The sequence below is a fragment of the Tyto alba genome, unplaced genomic scaffold, assembly GCF_018691265.1.
Source record: "Tyto alba isolate M040663 unplaced genomic scaffold, T.alba_DEE_v4.0 Super-Scaffold_33, whole genome shotgun sequence".
Taxonomy (NCBI): domain Eukaryota; kingdom Metazoa; phylum Chordata; class Aves; order Strigiformes; family Tytonidae; genus Tyto; species Tyto alba.
Window position 1 is genome coordinate 11,697,855 of NW_024881308.1, and position 20,155 is coordinate 11,718,009.

Here is a 20,155-nt window from a genome sequence, read left to right on the forward strand (position 1 = left end):
AATGGCAATTGTGATAATTGTAACTAATCATAAAAATCAATAGTACTTACTGTAATTACTCTAAGTATAGTAACTATTAATTAAGCAGCAAACCCAGTAGTTCTTATAACCTAAAAAAAGTTAGAGAATTGTGTTTGACAGTTAAAATTTCTCTGATTCTTAAATGTACTATAAACAATAACTTTCCTAAATAATACAAGTGTGCTTTATTGAAGGCCTAATTAAAATCAAAGTCATGGCTGTGTTTTGGACCTAGTGCTAAAGGTATGACCACAATCTTACATGGAAACGCTTGCAATAAGGCTATTTTAGGGGGATGGAGGGGGGGAACAAAACAGCTACCACCTGCACTCAAAAAATAGTCAGTTTAAGGTGATAGAAAATTACGCATTCCCAGAAAGGGGTGGTCCTGCACACTTTCCTGAAATCAGCACACACTGCTGCTGCTGCTTCATTTTTGTCATGCAGGTTTGTGTCTGTCCAGCTAACTGATCTGACCAAAACTAAGACAGAAGATTAGTTTCTAATCAGATCAAAATGCTGAACCAACTCACCCAACAGCCATATGGTTGCTAAAGCTGAAGTAAGAGGGAAGAAAGAAAATTATGCCCAGGACATGGGGAAAAAGACAGGACAAGGAGCATAAACCAGCTGTGAAACCATAGCCCAAAGCTTGCAGGAACTTAGTATTCTAACGAGCCAAAAAGTAAGGGATATACTTCTGCCACTATTTTCCATGCTCATGTAAAACTAAAGGAATGCTTTGGAAGATAATGACTTTATACCTATTGAAAACCACTGGGAAAAGAGAATAGAGCTAATAACATTAATTAATTACTGGAAGTATGGGGCATAAAACCCTGTGCTTTTTCAGCACAAAATTGTATTTTAGCATTGTGCATTTTATTGGAAACAAATGTGTTTGCAAAAAGATTTAGTAAATGTTCCTTGCATTAAAAAAATCACTGCCCTTCATGTACTCACCTCAGGAAAGTACAAATAGACTGAAGTTCATGCAGCTCTCATTTCTATAGAGCTACTGAGAAATAAATTTGCTTCACATCAGAATACAATTCTGTGAGTAAATCTGGAAGAAAAATTAGATGCAAAGTGAAACAAACCTATACTTTTTCATAAATTACTCTGAAACTAGCTATTTCTTTTCTTCATTCTGCTATTACACATATGTAATAAAACATGTGAAGGTTCCCTATAAATTTCACACTTTAGAAATGGTATTTGGGTTACACAGCAGAAATTGCAACAAAAAGAAAAATGACCACAGAAGGACTTCAACAGCTTTCAACCAGCGTCTTTTCCAGCTTTCTAACTGGACATAATTACACACTTTGAACTGGTCAGTTACAACCAGTGAAAACAAGGAAGACCAGACTCTGTGCGTTACTTGTCCATCATGTTGAGAATAATTTTACAAGTCATTTCTGTTTTCTGTTCTCTTGGCGTTGCTGTTTCTATTCCATCTAAAACAGGAACAATCTCACTGGCACAACGTTCATTTTTCACAGCGAAGACATCTTGGGACAATTCCAGGTCAACTTTGCAAAAAAAAATTAAATATTGTGGTGATTAACCAGAAAGACAAGTAAATATTTCAATAAATTTAACAAATAGGCAATTTAATTTAGTGGAGAAAATACTGCCAATATATAACTACAGTGTATACTTTATCTTACAGTTTATTTGGAGAATTAATATATTTTACGTTGAATATTAACATTACAAGCCATGCTAGTGAGTAGCACCTGTGGTATTCTTACCAGAGGAAAACTAAGCATTATTTAACTGGAAATTTAATTCTCATATACATGCATTTTCTTTTTTAATTATTGGTAACAGCAAATGATTGACAGCACCAGTCACACAAGTAATCTTTTGTAAAGCTACATACAGGATCCCACAGGCTCCTCCACGCTGTGCAAAGTGGACAGTGACAGATACTCGCAAATGTCAACTTTGGGAAAAAACCAACTGGAACCAGCAGAGAAATTTCTAATATTTGTGTGAGTCAATTAATGGACTGAGTATCTGCATGAACAACATCTAAGGACACATTATCTTAGATCGAGAAAATTAAGCTTACAGATGAAGGTATCTGCAAGATATTGAAAAAAAATTGTTTGCATGTAGCAAACCATTAATAAACAGCAAAATCTAATTATTGGAAAAACATAAACACTGCAGCTGTAACATTCCTCTCTAACCATACCATTACAGCCTTACCAGTGAAAACAGAAGTGTCAATGCTAATGTAAACTCAGCTGCTGATATATATTCATTAGATTCAGAAAAGCTCCAACATTTCTTCTTTTCACTATGTCAAATTTTATCTCAGTGTCATTTGCCAGGAATCAGTGTAGACACAATCCAAAATACCAAAATGTAAGGTTTTTAGGACACCTAGGCCTTAGACATATCTCCATTCTTGTCTCTTACTCCATAAAAACCACCTGAACAATCCTATCTAGGAGACGACTATGACTTTCAGCAGCATCTGGGAAGCAGAGTGGCAAAACCCCACAAGATCTGGTCAAGCTTATTTTTTTTGGCCCTGGTGGTGACCTCAGAAACATGCAACCAGCTCTCACCCTGCAAAAGTGCATATATTCAGCATTAGATCAAACAGACAAAGGGAAGGCAGGATGCATGAGGAACACAGGGCTCCTGCCCAAGGCCTGACCTAACTGAATACTGCATATTGTGCTTTGTCTAATTCAACAGAAATGCACATAAATGAAATTATGAGCAGACACCTCCTCTGTGTCAAACTTAGACTGTAAGGTGAAACTGCTAGAATATTACTACATATGTGGTGACAGGCTAAGGTTTATTTGAGAGAATAAAAAAAAAAATTACTTCATATGTTCAAATGTTTTTAGAGTTGCAAATAAGATAAAACATAAATGACTGTGTCAGGAATGTACTAGCATAACCCAGATAAAAAAGGCACTTCATTTATGCTATGGAGTTCTTGCCAACAAGACATCAACTGAACAACCAGTCTACCATTTTGGTGTGTCAAAATTTGAACTTACTTTCTGGGAATCTTAACCTTATGAGTAAAGATGAGGAAGAAGAAGAAAGAGAAGGAAAGAGATAATCTATGGACTATCTTTTGGTTTATACTGACATTTACAGAATAAACACTCAGTGCTCAAGATCCATCCACAATGAGTAACACTAAGTAATTACAAGTGAGTTTCTGATTACAGATGCACTGAACCACGAGCTCTATAAACTGGCCTGATCATTTCTGCAAAACGACAGAAGAATGACTCTAGCTATTTAAATCAGTAGCATTATTATTTGAGCACTATCTGGTCTAAGTATGAGAGAAAGAAGATGAACAATTCCTTTATTAAGATGTGCTAGATCTTCTGTGATTAACATGCAATCTGAGTTCTGAAATGGAAGTTTTCTATCTAGTCTGTATTAAAACTGTATTATAAATCATGAGCTCTTACGAAAAGTCACTATGGCTCAACTCAATAATCATGTGTTCCACCTTCCTTTATAAAGGCAAAGGGAATTTGTAAAAGGGAAAAGAAAAACACATTTGTAAGCACTGCTAAGCAGAGACTTTAGGAAGAAGGAGTTTGCAGGAGCAGGGGAATAGAAGTCTCAGAATGGGTACCTGAGCAATGACCCAACTCAGATGACAAGAATTTCTGACACACAATAAAGACTATTCTTAAGTATTCTTCCATTATTAGCACTTAAATTAGCTTCATTGTGAAACAGTAATTAAACAGCAGGGGAGATTCACTGCCTTAGCCTTTTATTCTTGATTCTAATTTACATGATTAAATTCTAACTTATTCACTGATTACCTTCTTGCTTAACACGCTTTGGGTTCTCACGGGTTTTATTTTTGCCCTTGCTTCTTTTTCTGGGTGTAGCAGTTTTTGCCCTCACCAATCCACAATTTTCAGCATGCTTATGCATATTATTCTGTTAGCATAATGAAGCATAAATATATGAATCAAATATTAATGTATGTAAGCAATTTAACACACACACAAAAACCAAATATAGTTCTGACAGACAAATTTTAGAACACTAAGTGAAAGGCTAACTTAGTTAACAACCTCCATAAAACTCCTGAAGATTTTCCAGAATACATATTGAAATTCTGCTTTAAAGGAACATTGCCATTTGGTGGGTATAAAATCAAATTTATCATTTTCTGGTTCCTGGATAAGCAATAAAGTTTTACATGTAAAATCTGTATGTGGAAAAAAGGTTACATTTACTTTAGAAGTGTGCACAGTTAACTCAAAACCAGAGATATGTTCTCACTGCAGATGGTTTTGAAGAAGTGAATAATAATTTCTTACTTTCCTTGCTGAACTGGTCCTAGCATTCTTACATTTTAATTATCTTTCCAAGTTCTTTAATTTGTCTTAAAATTCACACTTCCACACTGCCTTTTTATTCAAGACAACTACTGTATTAAACATTACTAACTTCAATACTGGATTGCACAAACCAGTACCCACCCTGAAAATATGATGTGGCAGGTATTTTCTACCTAAACAGGAATACTGTAAAGTTCTTTATTAATCCCCCAGTGTGAGGGTTGTGAAAGAAAACAAACAAGTTGTGCTGGCTTAGCATTAAGGAGTTAACATTCTAGCCAGCACTGCTTTTTACTCTCAGTCCTTTGTGACAATATGATCTGCAATACTTAGCTAAAGATAACTCCACTGAGATTCCTTAAAAGGAAGTACCTTACCCAGAGTGAATAGCCCTTACCACATTTAGGGCATTTATAAACTGTAGGCTTAATATTAGAATCATGGTGCTTCCTAAAGTGAAGATTGAGAAGCTGCTCCTGTCCAAAGCTTTTGCTGCAGCACAAGCAAGTGAAAGGCTTCTCACAAGTATGGGTTTGTTTATGTACAATTAAGCGTCTTTCCTGAAACAAAGAAAATATCCAGCTCTGTGATACACATTCAAAAAAACCACATAGGTACACAGAAAAGTGCAACCATGTTGCACAGTCTCCTTAATTATCCTCCACTGTAAGCAGATGCTGAAGAACACATTGGGACACCCGTCACTGACTTGGTGAAGATCAGAGGTTCTCCTCCTACCTTATTAAGGTTAGCAGAGAAAATAATCAGAATGGAGAAATGGTACAATCCAACATATCAAGGCCAAAGTGATGCTATCCTAAGTGTATTCTTTAAAATAAAATTTTCAGTTCAGACCGAATTTATTCTGTGTCAATGCTGAAAATCACATTGAAGGTGCAAATATTATATTTTGTTCTCATCGGAATGTCAATGGAAGTGATTGCTTTTACTTTATACTTACAAGCAATTCATCTGCGGAAGATTTATCAAGAAGATAGCCTCAGACTTTCCAGAATTTCAATTTTATTGTTTATTTGTGAATCATTTATCTTGCAAATAAATGTAATTACACTATTTTAGATTGCAGTCACAAACATTCTTATCTTAAGGTAAATATAACCCCAAAGCCAAGCCTACCTTGCCAAACCATCAACTGAATAAGCAATAATTTTTCAGTGAATTCAAATACCTGCTTACATGCGTAGCTGCACTGATCACATTTGAATCTTTTTTCATTTCTATGAGTCTTCTTGTGCTGAATAAGAGCATAGCGCTCATGAAAAACAGCTTCACAGTAACTGCATTTAATTGCCACTGCCATGTAGGAATGCAGATTTCTCAAGTGGACACCTAACAGTTATTAAAAACAATTTTAATGGTAACTTTTTGATTTCCACAATTTTGAACAACAGTTAGATTGTGCATAGCCCTGAGTAATGCATACATAGTAGAGGAAAACACAAAAAAGAACCTTCCGTGTTCTCCACAGTAGGGGTAAAATCACCAAATAGGCATTTTTTCAAATTAGTTCAAGATAATTAAAGTCACAGCAAGACATTGTAACTTTCTAGAGAAATTAAGCAATTTAAGCCTAAATCTTACTGATGTCAATGGAAATCATTCAACAAATCAAATCCTTTAAAAAACTCCAGTAACTTCCTGCTTTTGTCTATACACAAAAAATCATTTGAAAATGATACCCAAAGCACAATTTACCATATTAAAATGAAAAGTGAAAATATACATGAACAAAGAAATTGTATACATGTAAATCCAATTCTACATCCAAATACTGAACAGACTTCAACGGGATCTTTATTTGAAAATATAAATAGATGCTAAAGGCATCTTTGTATGTCTAAATATTTTTTTAATATAACTTTATCAAATATTTCTGGAAATTTAAGATTTTATATAGGTTTTGTTGGTATTGGTCAGCTTTATTGCCTCAAATATACTATAAGTAAATACACTATATTTCTAATACACTGATTTAGTAATAATACTTTCATCTGTACAAAACCATTTTCTTCTAACAAAAGAAGATTCATTTACATATGAAATGTATGAATAGGGACAACTTTACTGGTACTTGAAGCAAATACTGTTACAAACAAGATTAGTTTAAAAATTTAGTTTATAACATTCCCAGAAAATCATGACAGCTTGTATTTCAAGAACTGCGATTTGTACATGGAAAAATTGTAATTTATATTTTCAGTTACAATTATAATTTCATTTTCAGTATCAACCTGTGTATCAGTACTGTTTGATACTGATGGCAAAATAAAAGATTCCATTATCTGCATATAGAATGAAGATGAATCTACGCAGTAGTTTGTTCCTTGCATTCTGGAAAAAGGCCCCAACTAGCTAAGAGACATTTTAGTTTACTGTATCACCTTCAGTGTTTCATGAGTGTTATATAGCCCCAAAATAATCTTTGATATTGCTGCAATAGAGTTTAGAATTCTAAGAGTTCTGAATGCTTGAAGTATGGTAAAACCATTTTCTGCTGGTCCAGTGAAGTCCAATTTAAAAGTTAACTTGCACTTTACTAACTAATGCAATTACATGTATTTCTTTAAATTACAAGGACAATGCACTCAGCAACTAAACATGCAGTACAATTTTAGATTAAGAGGTAAAAGCTGATTTGGTATATACTAAAAACCACATACACTAAAATAATCAATCTATTTTAGTTTCTTGTATAGCTAGATGCATATACACATTTCAATCAGAGCTGAGAAAGAAACAGGTGAGAAGTGAAATGGCTTTATACAGATCTGACCATTTTCTGTGGCTTTGAGAAAAAAAAAACTTTTCAATACAACCTGGACATATATTTTTGTGAGGTACCTTCTTACTAAAAAACAGAAGGTCACTATGCCACAGTTATCGAGCCAAAAAATGTTTGTTGCATCGCATTTTAAGCAAATTAAAACATCAACCACAAGATGTCACCACATCTCCTTGCAGGAGGAACCTTTCTGTAAAACAGTAAGTACATTTTCCATAGAAATATCCTGTAATAATATGAAGTCATATATATTTTGTATCATTGTAAGCAGTGAACATTAAAAATTTCACCTCTAATTATCTCTATATTTAATTTTCATTTTTCTCCTTTAAACTCACCCAAGTCACTTTTTCGTGCGATAAATGTACTACAATGTGGACACTGGTATTTTGGCACATTTTCTCCATGCTTCTGTAACATATGGATTTTCACTAAACCACTTTGAGTGAATTTGGCCTGGCAAACATAACATTCATAGGGTTTTTCACCTATAAAAAACATATTAAAATAACATATGCTTAGAAACTCTACTTATTTGATACAAATTCAAAATTCGCACAGATCCCAACACCCATGTTCTAAAGCAACAGTCTCCAGACCAACCAAGTTGTTACTATTAGTTGACAATGCACAAAAGGCTAAACAAGTTTATGTAAATTGACATGGCTGATTACAATGCAAAAACTTGGCTTCCAGAATCTGCTAGTTAAACAGGTGAAGCATAAAGCCATTAAAATAATTCTAAATTATTAATAAGGAATTATTTTTAATTATCTTCTATTCTTTCTTGAATATTTACAGTAGAAAAATGCAGAATTATTCTCAAATGTGCCAGGAGAGAAAGTTAACTGCTGCAAAAACATGATGATAAAAGTGATTCAACACCAGCCATTCATAATGGTGGAAGAGGGAAGTTATTTTCTTCCCTTTCTTCCCCCAAAAGTCACATCAGGTGTGAGTATCATCAAAAATTACATCTACACTGGCAATTGGGACAGTCTAGTAAGAAACAGCTAGAACTGAGGACCCAACATGCACACAGATTCTAAACCAACTCCAGACATTCTCTGGATAACACTCCTGGACTCTTCTGGTTGACTCTCATTAAAAAAGAATGCAGTTTAATTGCACCATGCTAAGTGGGGATATTTGGAAGATTTTATTCAAACCAAACTCTCACACTGATTCAAACTAAAACACTAATCATAACATACATTACATATCACAACTGAGCAAAGTTAAACCCTGAAGTACATGATAGATACTAACTGCCTTCTGAGAAGGCATGCACATTACAGAGCCATGATTGGAAGGCACTGCTTTCAATGTGAAAACAATTTAATTATATCCTGACCAAATTAGTTACTAGCCATTTGAGGACACAATGATGTCCATGTTTTGAACACACATTTTAAACTCTTGCATCAGATGCTTCTCCATATAAAATTAACTAATTGAGAAATAAAAGTGACGATCTGTAGAAAACAAGACCACGTAAATGAAGTATTTTTCTAGCATAAAAAACAGTTTAGGAAGAACAGACAGAAAGTAACTACTAGCACTGTACACCTAGACTTCCAGTAGCCATATCCAGAAACTTTAAAGAGCACATGTTTTTCGGGCACATTTTTACTCAAAATCACAAATGAAAGAAGTGCTAATCTTAGAGTCTGAAATGAGATCACTCTAACCCTGTGAATGTTAAGGCCCTCAGGACACAGACTTGATCATTACATCAGAGTCCTACCTGAATGAGTTATCATGTGCCTTTTCAGTTTATATGCATCTTTGCTAGCGTAGCTGCAAAGGTCACAGGCATAAGGACGCTCTCCCGTATGTGAGAGAATATGTCGTTTCATTTTGCTTGCCTAGTATAAAAATAAGAAATCTTCTGCAGTAATATATACATTAGAGGCATAATAAATTAAAACATAAGCAATTTTACAAAATACATCTATTGCAATTTTTAATATTGCATCAGTCCCAGAATTAGTGCTCTCCCACCCCCCTTATTACTGTACAATCAACCTGTTGTGGTTTTAGGTAACACTTCTGTACTCTTTCCCCAGATAATCTTACTTCCATGTTTAGTGTAAACATAAACAAAAGGAGAAATTTTATAATAAGAACATAAAAGCTGGAATTTTTAAATCAGCTGAAGGGGATACCTACTACCTTCAGGGTACTTGGATATGGCATACATAAAATTCTTTGAAAATACTCAGGAGAACAAATGAAAGACCAAACTCATTAACCAAAGCCTTTATTCACCTTCAAGTCCTAATGAAGCACTTTCATTGCAAATGTTTAATTCATTTTACTTTTTTTTACTGTTCTTGTGGTATGTTCTACATAAATATTGTAGGTATGCAAGCTAAAATTAGCAGTTACCTAATGATCAATTCCTCCATTTATAAACATAACTAATGAATTCAGTGCTAGATCCATTCAAATTTATAATACTATTCACTTAAATAAAATTAAACATGATTACCAATCTTTGCTATACAAAAGTAAAATCATATGCATGGTATTACTAGGGGGCTCCTTCAGCTCTCCTCATTCAGTTAAAGCTTACAACAGTATTAATGAGAGTTCTGCAGGAGCAATGAGTACTGAATATTTCCTCATCAAGCTAAGGAAAAGAATAGCATACTTTAATATAAACTGACAAGGTTTTTAAAGATGCAAGCTATCCAAAATCTAATTAATAATATAAGGTGCGTGAAATAAAGTTCAGGTTTGCTTACAGCTTTAGATCTGGACACAGCACATAAAAAATTTAGATACTGAATATCCACTAAACTGTGACAGTGATTCAGTTATAGGTGACTGAGGCAGTGATTCAATCACGGGTACATGACTGAAGGCCTATTTTTTTACAAGTGAACACTTAGGCTTTTTTTATTTCTAGACTTTTATTTCTATTTTAGACTTTTTTATTTCTAGATTTAAAAAATTTCAATCATGTAAAAACCCAAACTTCCTCAAGTGTATAAAAGCAATACATGAGCTTCATTTTAGACATTAGCCAGTCTTGTCCTACAGTATGTGGAATGGAGAATAAAGGAGGACCAAGTATGATTTTGTAGGATCAAATTCACACAAATGTATTGTCTAGCAGCAATTTTAGTATAATAAAAATTTCCCTTAAAACATAACTAGCTTTGAAAAGCTAAATAATTGTACAAATATTAATTTGAAGCAACTCATTTATAAATATTACTACATGGACAAAGTAAGGCTTCAAGGAATTCAGATTACTTGCTCCTTTTTTGAGGGGCAATGGGGATGAAAAGCTGTGCATACAAATAAAATGCATGTCACCACAAAGTTTTAGTAATCAGCTACTCTGCATCAATCCTGCAGTCACACAGCTGGCCTATTTAACCCATCAGTGTGGTGCAAGGCCATTAGTGGAGCCTGGGGGTCTTTGCTTCCACGCTATTATACATGGGCCACTGATTCCTGGGATCCAACAGATCTCCCTACTTTTACAGTCTCTACAGTCCACTTTCACAGTACTGAAGTATTACAGCAACCACAAGTTTGGCCATTCCTCCTAATTCAGAACGTATACATACATCCACATCACAAGCTAAGTATTAATGTTCTAGCTTGACATCTGCAACTACCTCTGTGATGTACTGAGTTCATACAGAAATCTGACAATAACCAAGGATGATACAGACAGTACAATATAAGCACAGGTAGGTCCCAATTTAGCAGAAACTTCTCAAGGTTAAAAATCGGTGCAAAAATGTTGTAACTTGACAGCACATTAAAATCTTAGTATGCGAAAGCCTACAAACCCTCCCAAAAGATTCAGTAAGGCTGTACTTACTTCTACACTAGAATATTTACACAACGAACACTTGAAAGGCTTTTCTAAAGTATGCTTGTAACGCCTATGTCGTGAAAGCTTACCACTGGTCACAAATGCCATATCACAGTCACTGCATTTATAGGGTCTGATCCCTGTAACAATACACCGTTTCTTAGAATTTTATTCAACACCACAACAGTATGATTTGTCTGTCTTAAATCAACATGCACAATTTTTTAACAGAACCTCTTCTGAAATCCTGAACTTTCATATACAATAAAGGTACATGTTTATTAAAACACAGTATTTGCTTTATATGGTTATATAGCAAAGTGAAAACATCACAAATTCTATTATGCACATAGGAATCAGACACAACTGGTCAATATTCAGCTGACAAAAACTTTTAGGATGGTATTTAACAAAATGAATGAATACATACACAGGGAGTTAGTAACTATAGACTGTGTCTTTTCAGTTTGGAACTCCAAATGAAATCAGAGAAACTTATGAGCACAAAATGATCACAGAATATAGCTCTAAGACAAAATAATTTGTCTATTAATTTGATTTTGCAGACAATATGTAGAATTATTTTAACGTTAGATACCTGTATGTACATTCACATGGTTATGCAGAAGAGTAGCTGTACGAAAAGCCTTAAGGCAGAGGTGACACACATGACGTTTCTCATCAGAATGGGTTTTCACATGACGGTTAAGACTTGATATTCTGAGTGAGGTGAATGTGCACAAACCACAGCTGAAAACTTCTTTTTCTCCTGTGGGAACAAAGACACATTTAGATCGTATGAGACACAAAATGATGACTTTACTTCTTCACAAAACAGCACCAATTTCAATATAGTTCCTCTACTTTGGGTAAAACTACTTCACGCTTCCACGTAAAAGGACTTCCAAATACATTACAAAAAATCAAGCTGTCAAAAATTACAGTATCTATTTAAAGACTTAAGTGATTTGCCCCCAAAATAGTGCCATGTGTTAGTGATACAGTTTAGAATCTAATCCCAGGAAACCTAACTCCTAGCCTAGCGCTCACCTCCAAGACTGGATGAAACTTCCTCTCTTGATAGCATCATTAAGATACAGTTCATCAAGGCACTTACAATCTGTGCAACACACTTCTTGACGATGACTGTACAATTAGTCCAAAGATTTGGACATGGCAGGTTAAGCTATTCTCAGCTTTCTGGTAGTGCCAAATCCATAAAGTGTGTGTAAAAAACATCATGATGTAAAAGCCTCTTTAAAATTATTAGTTGACTTTGAGGAAAAAAAAAAAATCCTTGAAGAAGTCATAGGATAAAGTTATGCTTTCTGGATTACATAAAATTTCCAAGTTCATGGCACAGCAGTAATGAATTTCTTTTGAGCTTAACAAGTGAAGAGTAAATGTGCAACACTTTCAGTTTTGAAGATTTGAAACTGCGAAATGGCAAATACGTCATATTTGAAGAGCCTTTCCAGAACAGTTGTCTCAACTCCCAAGTGCACTCTCTGTAATGATTTTCATGCTGAGACCAAAATGTATTTTATACAATTCTTTATACCACACAGAGATGTGCAGCTAGCACTTCATGTCGATAACAGCAAACAAAAACACTTTATTTTTATTTATTCATTGTGGATTCCTGCCCACACAAAAGAACATTGTTAACTTTGTTAAAGCTGCTCAAATGTGCTTCCTACAAATGCAGTAACAAAAACAAGGGACATTAACAATTTGTACTTTAAACAATCTCAGCCAAGATACCTTAATATACAGATTCTATGACACGCACATTTACAGACTGATGAGACATTACTGATGTCATCCAACTTTTATAGTATGCACATACAGTTTCTAGGGAAACAGTTGCTTACCCATTCCCTTCGAAGTCAGTCATTATCTTCCACAACATACTTTTATATTCCTAAAATCTTAAATCAGCCATTTTCTGTTTCTTAGGTTCTGGGAGATACCTTCCTGACAGGCACTGATACTTGCTCACCATCCTCAGTTAGCAAATTGGTACCACTCTAAGCTCATCCATAAACCCCTGAACAAGCACATTTTGAAGCTGAATGAGGGAACTAAGAAAGGCTAAGTAAATTACTAGGTTTATTCAAAGGCATTTATACAATATTAACTTTGAAATTTCCCTGGAGGTTTCAAATACCAGATCTTGTTCAAGAGACCATTAATTTCTAAATGCCATCCCGAATGTCTCTCCTGAACACAACGCAGATGACATCAGCCTGAACAAGTACCTTTTATCACTTATGGCTGAAGGGTGTTATTCCTTCTTCCAAATTTCCATAACACTAGATTTAACCTAATCTAAACTTAAGTAACACTGTGAATATTTAATATAAAATTTATACCTCACTTCAAAATCTAACTTAACATGTTATGTAAAAATGAACTACAAAGACTATTAACTTTTTACCTTTTTTCTGATGCAGAGCACAAATCTGAAATTTTAGATTCTTGCTATTTCTTACAACTGTTTGTTTTGATGGAGTTGCATATTCCTGCTCTTTACCATCATCACATGAGTCTGACAAATCATTGCCGGCTTTGCAGCTCTGGTTCTTTGTTCGCCCAAGAGTGAAAAGGAGTTCCTTTCTTTGCCCCTCTTCAGATGGGGTCAGTTGCTGGACCTTATTTTCAAATGCAGTGACGTCATTATCTCTGTCAATCTATTTTAAAAAGAAAACATTTTACAACTTCCTTAATCAAAGGTAGTTGCTAGTGGCAAAACAACTGATACAAACTACTAATTCATTTTGATTTTCAGCCTTCAAAGTGATGGACAAAACTGCAACACAAAATTTGCATTTAACATACAGAAGCCTAACTGGGAAGTGAACAATTACTAAAACTGAGCCAATGCTCTTCAGAATTTCATATAGAATTTCAGAGCATCATTTTAAGATTATAGCACTAAGAACACAAAAACACATATCCTCACTTATTAAAAAATTAATTTCAGTACATTTACCTTCTAAAAGAAATTGACAAGAAAGTATGCTCTCAATCTTTTACCAAATATGGGACTTCTGCAGCCTAACTGTAATGCCTTGTCATGCAGCAGTTAACAAGGTTGTGATACTTTTTGCATTAGATAAACTTAAATATGACCATACTTCAGAAATTATCTAGTTTTAAAAGAAAAAAATATTATAAAACCAATACATAGTACAGGATAAATACCAATGTCTGCATGCCCTTTTAATAAAATGCATTTCAGATGCGACCATATCACACAGCCAGCTTTAACAATGACTACAGCATTGTACTAATGCAGAAGGGAAATTGTCAAAGGCTGCTTAAGAGATCCAGGCTGTCAAACCAAATAGCACCAAACTGGCGAACTGAATTAAAAACTTGCCTGAATTTCAACAGGTTAGTCATCTAGAAAGGTTACATTTTTAGTTTGCCTTTTTAAACATGGAATGACATTATAAAAAGCTGTACAAAGGAATAGATATTTAAGTTCAACAAATTTGAATGCCTAGAAAAAATAATCAGTGTGATAGTACAAGTTAACAGCTAACGTATTATCACCTTCACCACATCCAGAACTTGTATCTCCATCAGTTGCATGTCTGGTGGCTTCTCTGTTGGCTTGCTTTCTGAACTCTCTGCTTGCCCTTCTTCTTGCAAAATGTTAAGCGGCATCAGCCCCAAGTCATAAAAAACACCTATACCTTCCTGCACGCTCAGAGCCATGCCTGCCGGCACAGCGTGCAGCACACCCTGACCCTGGGGCACCGCCGGCTGCAGCACACCCACCGAAGCCATTGCTACCCCTTTCTGCAGGGGGGCAGTTATCTGGCAGGCTCCCTCCAAGTCCTCTTCCTCTGCCTTCAGACACACTGTCTGTAATGTCAGCAAATGCTTTTCACCCTCTTCAGGAGACGGGGACCACTCTGGACGGACAGTTGTCCCCCTCTGCATGTCGAGTCCCGCACTGCAGTCACTGGCACTGCTCCTCTCCCTCACTCGGGTTATCTTGCCCCTGTCTTTTCCTCTTCTGCCCGTTTTTTTCGGCATTACCTATTCAGGTGAAAGGCTTCAGCGGCCCTAAGGCCACGAACGCTTCTGAGGGAACCTGTTCAAAAGGAGAGGTTAAAAATGAGGGCAAACCACAGACTTTCAGGACAACCCACGAACTGGGGCCTAGCTGGCTTGCTCGCCCTCACACCTCCCGCACGCTGGCGACCATGGCGCGCCCGCCGCCCGGCTCCCAGAGCCCCCCGGCCGGCTCTCACCCCCCCAGACTCCCGCTACTCTTCGGCCAGGGGCTTCCCCCCACCCCAGTTCCCCTCACGGCCCCGCAGCGGGAAGACTCCCACCTCCGCCGCCGCGGTGCCGGCGGCCCTTCGGCAGCGGCCGCGCCCGGCTGCTTCCCCTCAGGGCAGGGCAGGTGGAGAAGGGGCTCTGCGCAGAGGGGCCCCGCCCTGTCGTGCAGCGCCAGCCGTGTGATGGCGCGCCCCCCGGGGGGATTCCGCCCCCTCAGCCGCAGCCGGGGGCGGCGGAATGGGGGAAGCTCACTTGCGGCCAGCGTCTTCCCTGGGGGAGAGCTAGTTCCTCACCTGTTAATTCCATAAGAGGTGCAAGGGCCTGACATGGGGGAGCCCCCAAAGGCCAGCCCATGCCCAACACTCAGCAAAGAGCCCTTCTCCCTGCAGTGAAAGCACAGCAAATCCGCACCGCTGGGCAGCAAGGCCTCCTGTCAAACCAGCCTGCCATTTTGTCACGCTCGAGTCCCTAGATGATCTCTTGGTCTTAATTGCAGGCCCTTAACCTTCCGCTCCCACTTGGCTGCAGACCACGGGCTGAGCTCAATTGGTTTGCCCGCTTGAAAAATATTTTAAGTACTTCGCATGTTTCTCTCACGGAAACACTTCAGCCTGGGTGCCATGTCGCTGGAGTGCTGCTGAAGAGCTGGCTGACTGCTAGTGCCGCAGCATCTCTTACCGTGGGAGCTGAAGTATTTTACAAAATTGGCTGAAGTACGTTTGCAGAGGCAGTAGAGCAATATATAAGCATCATTACACTATACTTTAGGCCAGGATTGGTTATTCAATGAGAACAAGAACTTTGAGACTTAAGAGTTCTCCAAAGGCATTGTTAAAATGTCTTTGAGGTAAACTTGTGCGATTTGAGAGACTTAACATTTAATCTTGTGTACCCTTCTAGACTAGCAATTTCCAACCGTCAAACATTTTACAAGGCCCACTTACTTTTAATACTTTATTATACACCAGTGCAAAGGATGAATTTGTAGCTTTATCTCTAAATATTAGTTCAGTGCATTACAAAGTACAAGTACATTGCGAAGTGACTATAGCCTAGCGTGGTCCAGATCCTGCTAAACCACATACTGAACTTTAAACAAAGCAAAACCCCAGATTCGTGGCTTTCCTTGCCTGTGTAACCAACCCATTAAAACGCATTTGTGAAATATCCTTAGCACAAAATAGCAGCAAATGCCACTGGCCTGTTTAGCTGTACTATTCCATCAGGTGAGGTGGTGTTTTGCATAAAGCCAATATTATATGGTGTGTTTCTGAGCACAGTTAACACTGCTGGTACCCAGGAACCACGCGTCCCCTTTTCCACTGAATTTGGCAGGGACATTATTACTATATCTGTGTTCTGAGTGCCTGAGATAGCAGGTGCTATACAGCGCCATTGGAACAGGCAGTGATTCTGATTACTGCAAAGGATGTAGCCATGAAAAGTACATCAGCAGGTCCACTGCAACAAACTGTAAGAATGAAAAATTAAAACCTTCACATCTTGAAAAACGAATCTCATGACAAGTCTGATTTTATGTCATTGACCTTACTAGGCCTTATCCTTAGAGATAGCAAGTACCTGTAACTCCCACAAATACCCTTGATGACAACTACTCCTATCCACAAATCTGCAGAATCCTAAATGAAAAAGTAATACAAATTTTTTACAATCAGTAACTACAAATTAGTCATAACTATTATGTTACTTGGAATCAACACAAATTCAAAGCAATTATTTGAGGTTGAATATGTATTCCAGCAATTTAGGGCTGATATTTTAGGTAGATACCATATATTCATCACCTACAGAATCTGTGGGCTCTCAAAACCAAAGAACAGGATGCAGAATACACAATCTATTCATATGATTATGCTGCTGGTGACTGTAGCCAAAGATTGTATTTCTTACACATTTCTGAATCTTTTCAAGTTGCTGTGTATACTGTGCAATTATGGTAGTTGAAGAGCACTGAGGAAAAAAAGTTGCTATAATAATATATCCTTCTTTAGGTCATTTTAATGAGTTTTTCTGCACTTGAACAGTCATCAGCATCCAAGAGCTGTCCTGCCCTGTACTTCTGCATTATTAATACCAACACCATCCGTGCAGCTACAGTTAAAGGTCTGTCATTATTTCCATTATAAACTGATGTTTTCAAGGATTTATAACTCAGATGCAGAATAGCCCTTAAGTTCATTTTTGTTGAATTTAAAGGAACAACTTGGATGAGCAATATACAAACTCAACCGCTTTCTAATTACGTTTTGACACAATAGAGGTTAACAGCTCCATAATGGCTGTTATGATCAACTGTACATACAATCTCCAGTTACCAATACTGCCTACTGCATCAGCTATCTCTAACTGCAATCAAGCTTCTACTCACTTATCTAAAGGGTCTGTTTCTTTCTAACAGATCAACAGTCTGCATGAAAAATCTATTACAAAAAGAATGACCTTCTTTAGTTTTTAAGTAAAAATTATATTTTGGGGGATAAACATACTCTATGAATTATTGCTTGTTAGGAGTATTTTATAAGGGATATAAGGAATTTAATGTAGGCACATTCTCTTGTGCTAAAGTAATGTTACATAAAGAAATAAAATTCAGCCACAAAACTGCAGACAAATTGCTGATAAGAACCTACCAGTGCATGAAAGTGAATACATGGACAACTAAAATCCTAAATCACCAGAGTAAATTCTACCCTTGGCTGCACTAAGGAAACACAGCAAACTTTGTTCTGATCTGTGTTTTCCTCTGCGTATAAATAGCGCAGCTGACTTTTTTTGATGAGTAAAATATAGGATTATCTGTTGAGGTTATCAGTCTTAAATCTGACTAATGTATTTTATAATATTTAAGATGCTTAATGCTTGTTAGACAAAGCTGACTTTTTGAACAGCCCCATTACCATGCAACATAAAGCATATTTGACCTTGAAGGTAGTTCAAAGTCTTCAGTTTCATTCCCTTCCTTTATTTTAGAAAACCACTTTGGATGACTGCAGAGGCTGTACAATCAGCCTTTACTGTGTATGCTTTGCGCCTCCATCTTCCTATCATAGGTCCTAAACTACAATACTCTGATGCCAACAGAAGGATTGCCATCGATTTAAATGGGTCTGGAATTAGGCCCAGAATAGATAAATATGTGAAGCAATAACCATGTGATTTATTTACACATTTTTGACCTGTCCACAAAACTCAGAGTAAATCAAGACTGTTGTGGTACACTCGATAGAGGGGGAAAAGAAAAAAAGAAAAAAAGAGACCAAAGCAAAAAAGAAAAACAAATAAGCCCCAGTTTAACCTCCAGTGCTCATAATTGTTTCATTTGTGATATTCTGTCTTGTAGTTGAAAACGCCATTCTTCTCCAGAACATGACTCCTGTTAGTCTATGAGAAAACCCAGTCTATGTTGTGACTTATTTTGACAGCTTTAATACCATTTTCCACCTGGCATCTGGAAAGTTTTCCATTTTCACTTTCCTGCAATGTCTCACTTTTGTTTCCAAGTATATGTCGTATTCACACTGCACCTGTCATAGTGGTATCTATGTGCCTTAACACCGATCTGAAAACATACACGCCTTTACTTTTGCTCTTACACCAGGGACAATTGCTACCTTCATCACCTGTTTTGCAGTGAGATACTGCCCCTCTTAATAATGACAGCAGCAGATAACCTCCTTCACACCATCACCTGTTTCAGAGAAAGCGAGTTTATTTTTATACTCTTCTAATTAATGTGACTCCTTTAAATATTGTTCAGTTTATGAAGTTGTAGTCACTAAATTGTTGAAATGTTTTCACTGTACTTTCTAGTGCTGTTGTCAACTTGTTCTTTTAGTGTCCCACTTTCACACAAATGAAACATTTCTTCAGAGACCTTAAAACCTTAATTAAAAAAAAAAAAATGAAAGCATGTCAGCTAATGAGTGAAATTAAAAAAAAAAAAAAAGTATATTCTTTTGGATGCTGTTCTAAGCAACTGAAGGTTGCAGATTCAGAATTAACTTGGTGCTTCAGTTCTAGCCTAGAAGATTCTCAGGAGAAATTATACAGTCTGAATTTCAGAAAAGATACTGATCACTTGGAAAGAAGACTATTATTAAAATATTTTGGCTTTTTTTTCCCTCTTTTTGTTTGTTTTTTTTCCCCCAGACATCTGGTTCTGAAATGGGAGTTGCAGTTTATTATAGCAGACATCATTTATGATTAAGATATGACTTAGATTTCTTGACTACCCAAAAGGACACAATTCTCTGGTCCCCATCTCCAGTCATATAAAAGCTAGTCAGACCTCAGACCTAGGAACCTCAGAATATACAGTCCTACTTGTTTCCCTACTTACTCCTCAAAACAAAGGGAAGATGGGAGTATAGCAAAGCAAAGACAGATGGAAGTCATCCTGGAGGGTATTGATTGACTAGTGTCTAGCCCAGCTATAAATTACCACTTCTCTTTCTCAGTGCAAAGAAGAGGGTGAGGAGAGCTGCAGAGTTCTCTTGGAGGCACAGTACTTGTTTGGACTGTGCCGTTCATGCACAATCAGCTAGATGTGGGCTGTGCCTAAGGCACAGGGAAAGCCTTGCTTTGCTCTCTCCCCAGTGCTAATCTTGACTTTGAGAAGACAAATAATCTCTTTAAATATGAGTGGTTCTTGTGGAAGAACCAAAGCAACTTCTATTAAGTTAAAGGACTTAATGCTTTTAAGTATTGCCTATGCTTTTAAAATCCTGCTCCATACTGTTAATGATTATAATTATATAGCATGACAAGAAAGCAGGGCATAATAGCGTACAGATGTGGAATATATGAAAGGGGAAGTAT

At 36.7% G+C, this 20,155-nt stretch overlaps 1 protein-coding gene across 2 annotated transcripts; it reads right to left on the reverse strand.

The window, feature by feature from the left end:
* Positions 1-1,363: 1,363 nt before the first annotated feature.
* On the reverse strand, positions 1,364-14,848 carry CTCFL (CCCTC-binding factor like). Of its 2 annotated transcripts, none has more exons than XM_032982508.2 (10): positions 14,597-14,848; positions 13,458-13,665; positions 11,616-11,786; positions 11,024-11,157; positions 8,927-9,047; positions 7,518-7,667; positions 5,566-5,726; positions 4,754-4,936; positions 3,849-3,969; positions 1,364-1,556 (listed from the first exon to the last, which is right to left on the reverse strand). In XM_032982508.2, the coding sequence occupies exons 1-10, from the start codon at positions 14,813-14,815 to the stop codon at positions 1,402-1,404; spliced, it is 1,623 nt and encodes a 540-aa protein (XP_032838399.2). In that variant the 5' UTR covers positions 14,816-14,848; the 3' UTR covers positions 1,364-1,401. The 2 variants fall into 2 exon arrangements, with proteins under 2 accessions (XP_032838399.2, XP_032838397.2); XM_032982506.2 differs by having other exon boundaries at positions 13,458-13,710; positions 14,579-14,848.
* Positions 14,849-20,155: the final 5,307 nt, after the last annotated feature.

What these genes read in the sequence shown, in the direction of transcription:
- CTCFL (XM_032982506.2), bottom strand. Translation starts at nt 14,815, where the DNA reads ATGGCTTCGGTGGGTGTGCTGCAGCCGGCGGTGCCCCAGGGTCAGGGT. An exon ending in AAGTTCTGGATGTGGTGAAG is followed by an intron (nt 13,711 to 14,578) that starts GTGATAATACGT and finishes TTTTTAAAATAG; the next exon opens with ATTGACAGAGATAATGACGT. An exon ending in GTAAATATTCTAGTGTAGAA is followed by an intron (nt 9,048 to 11,023) that starts GTAAGTACAGCC and finishes TTTTTATACTAG; the next exon opens with GCAAGCAAAATGAAACGACA.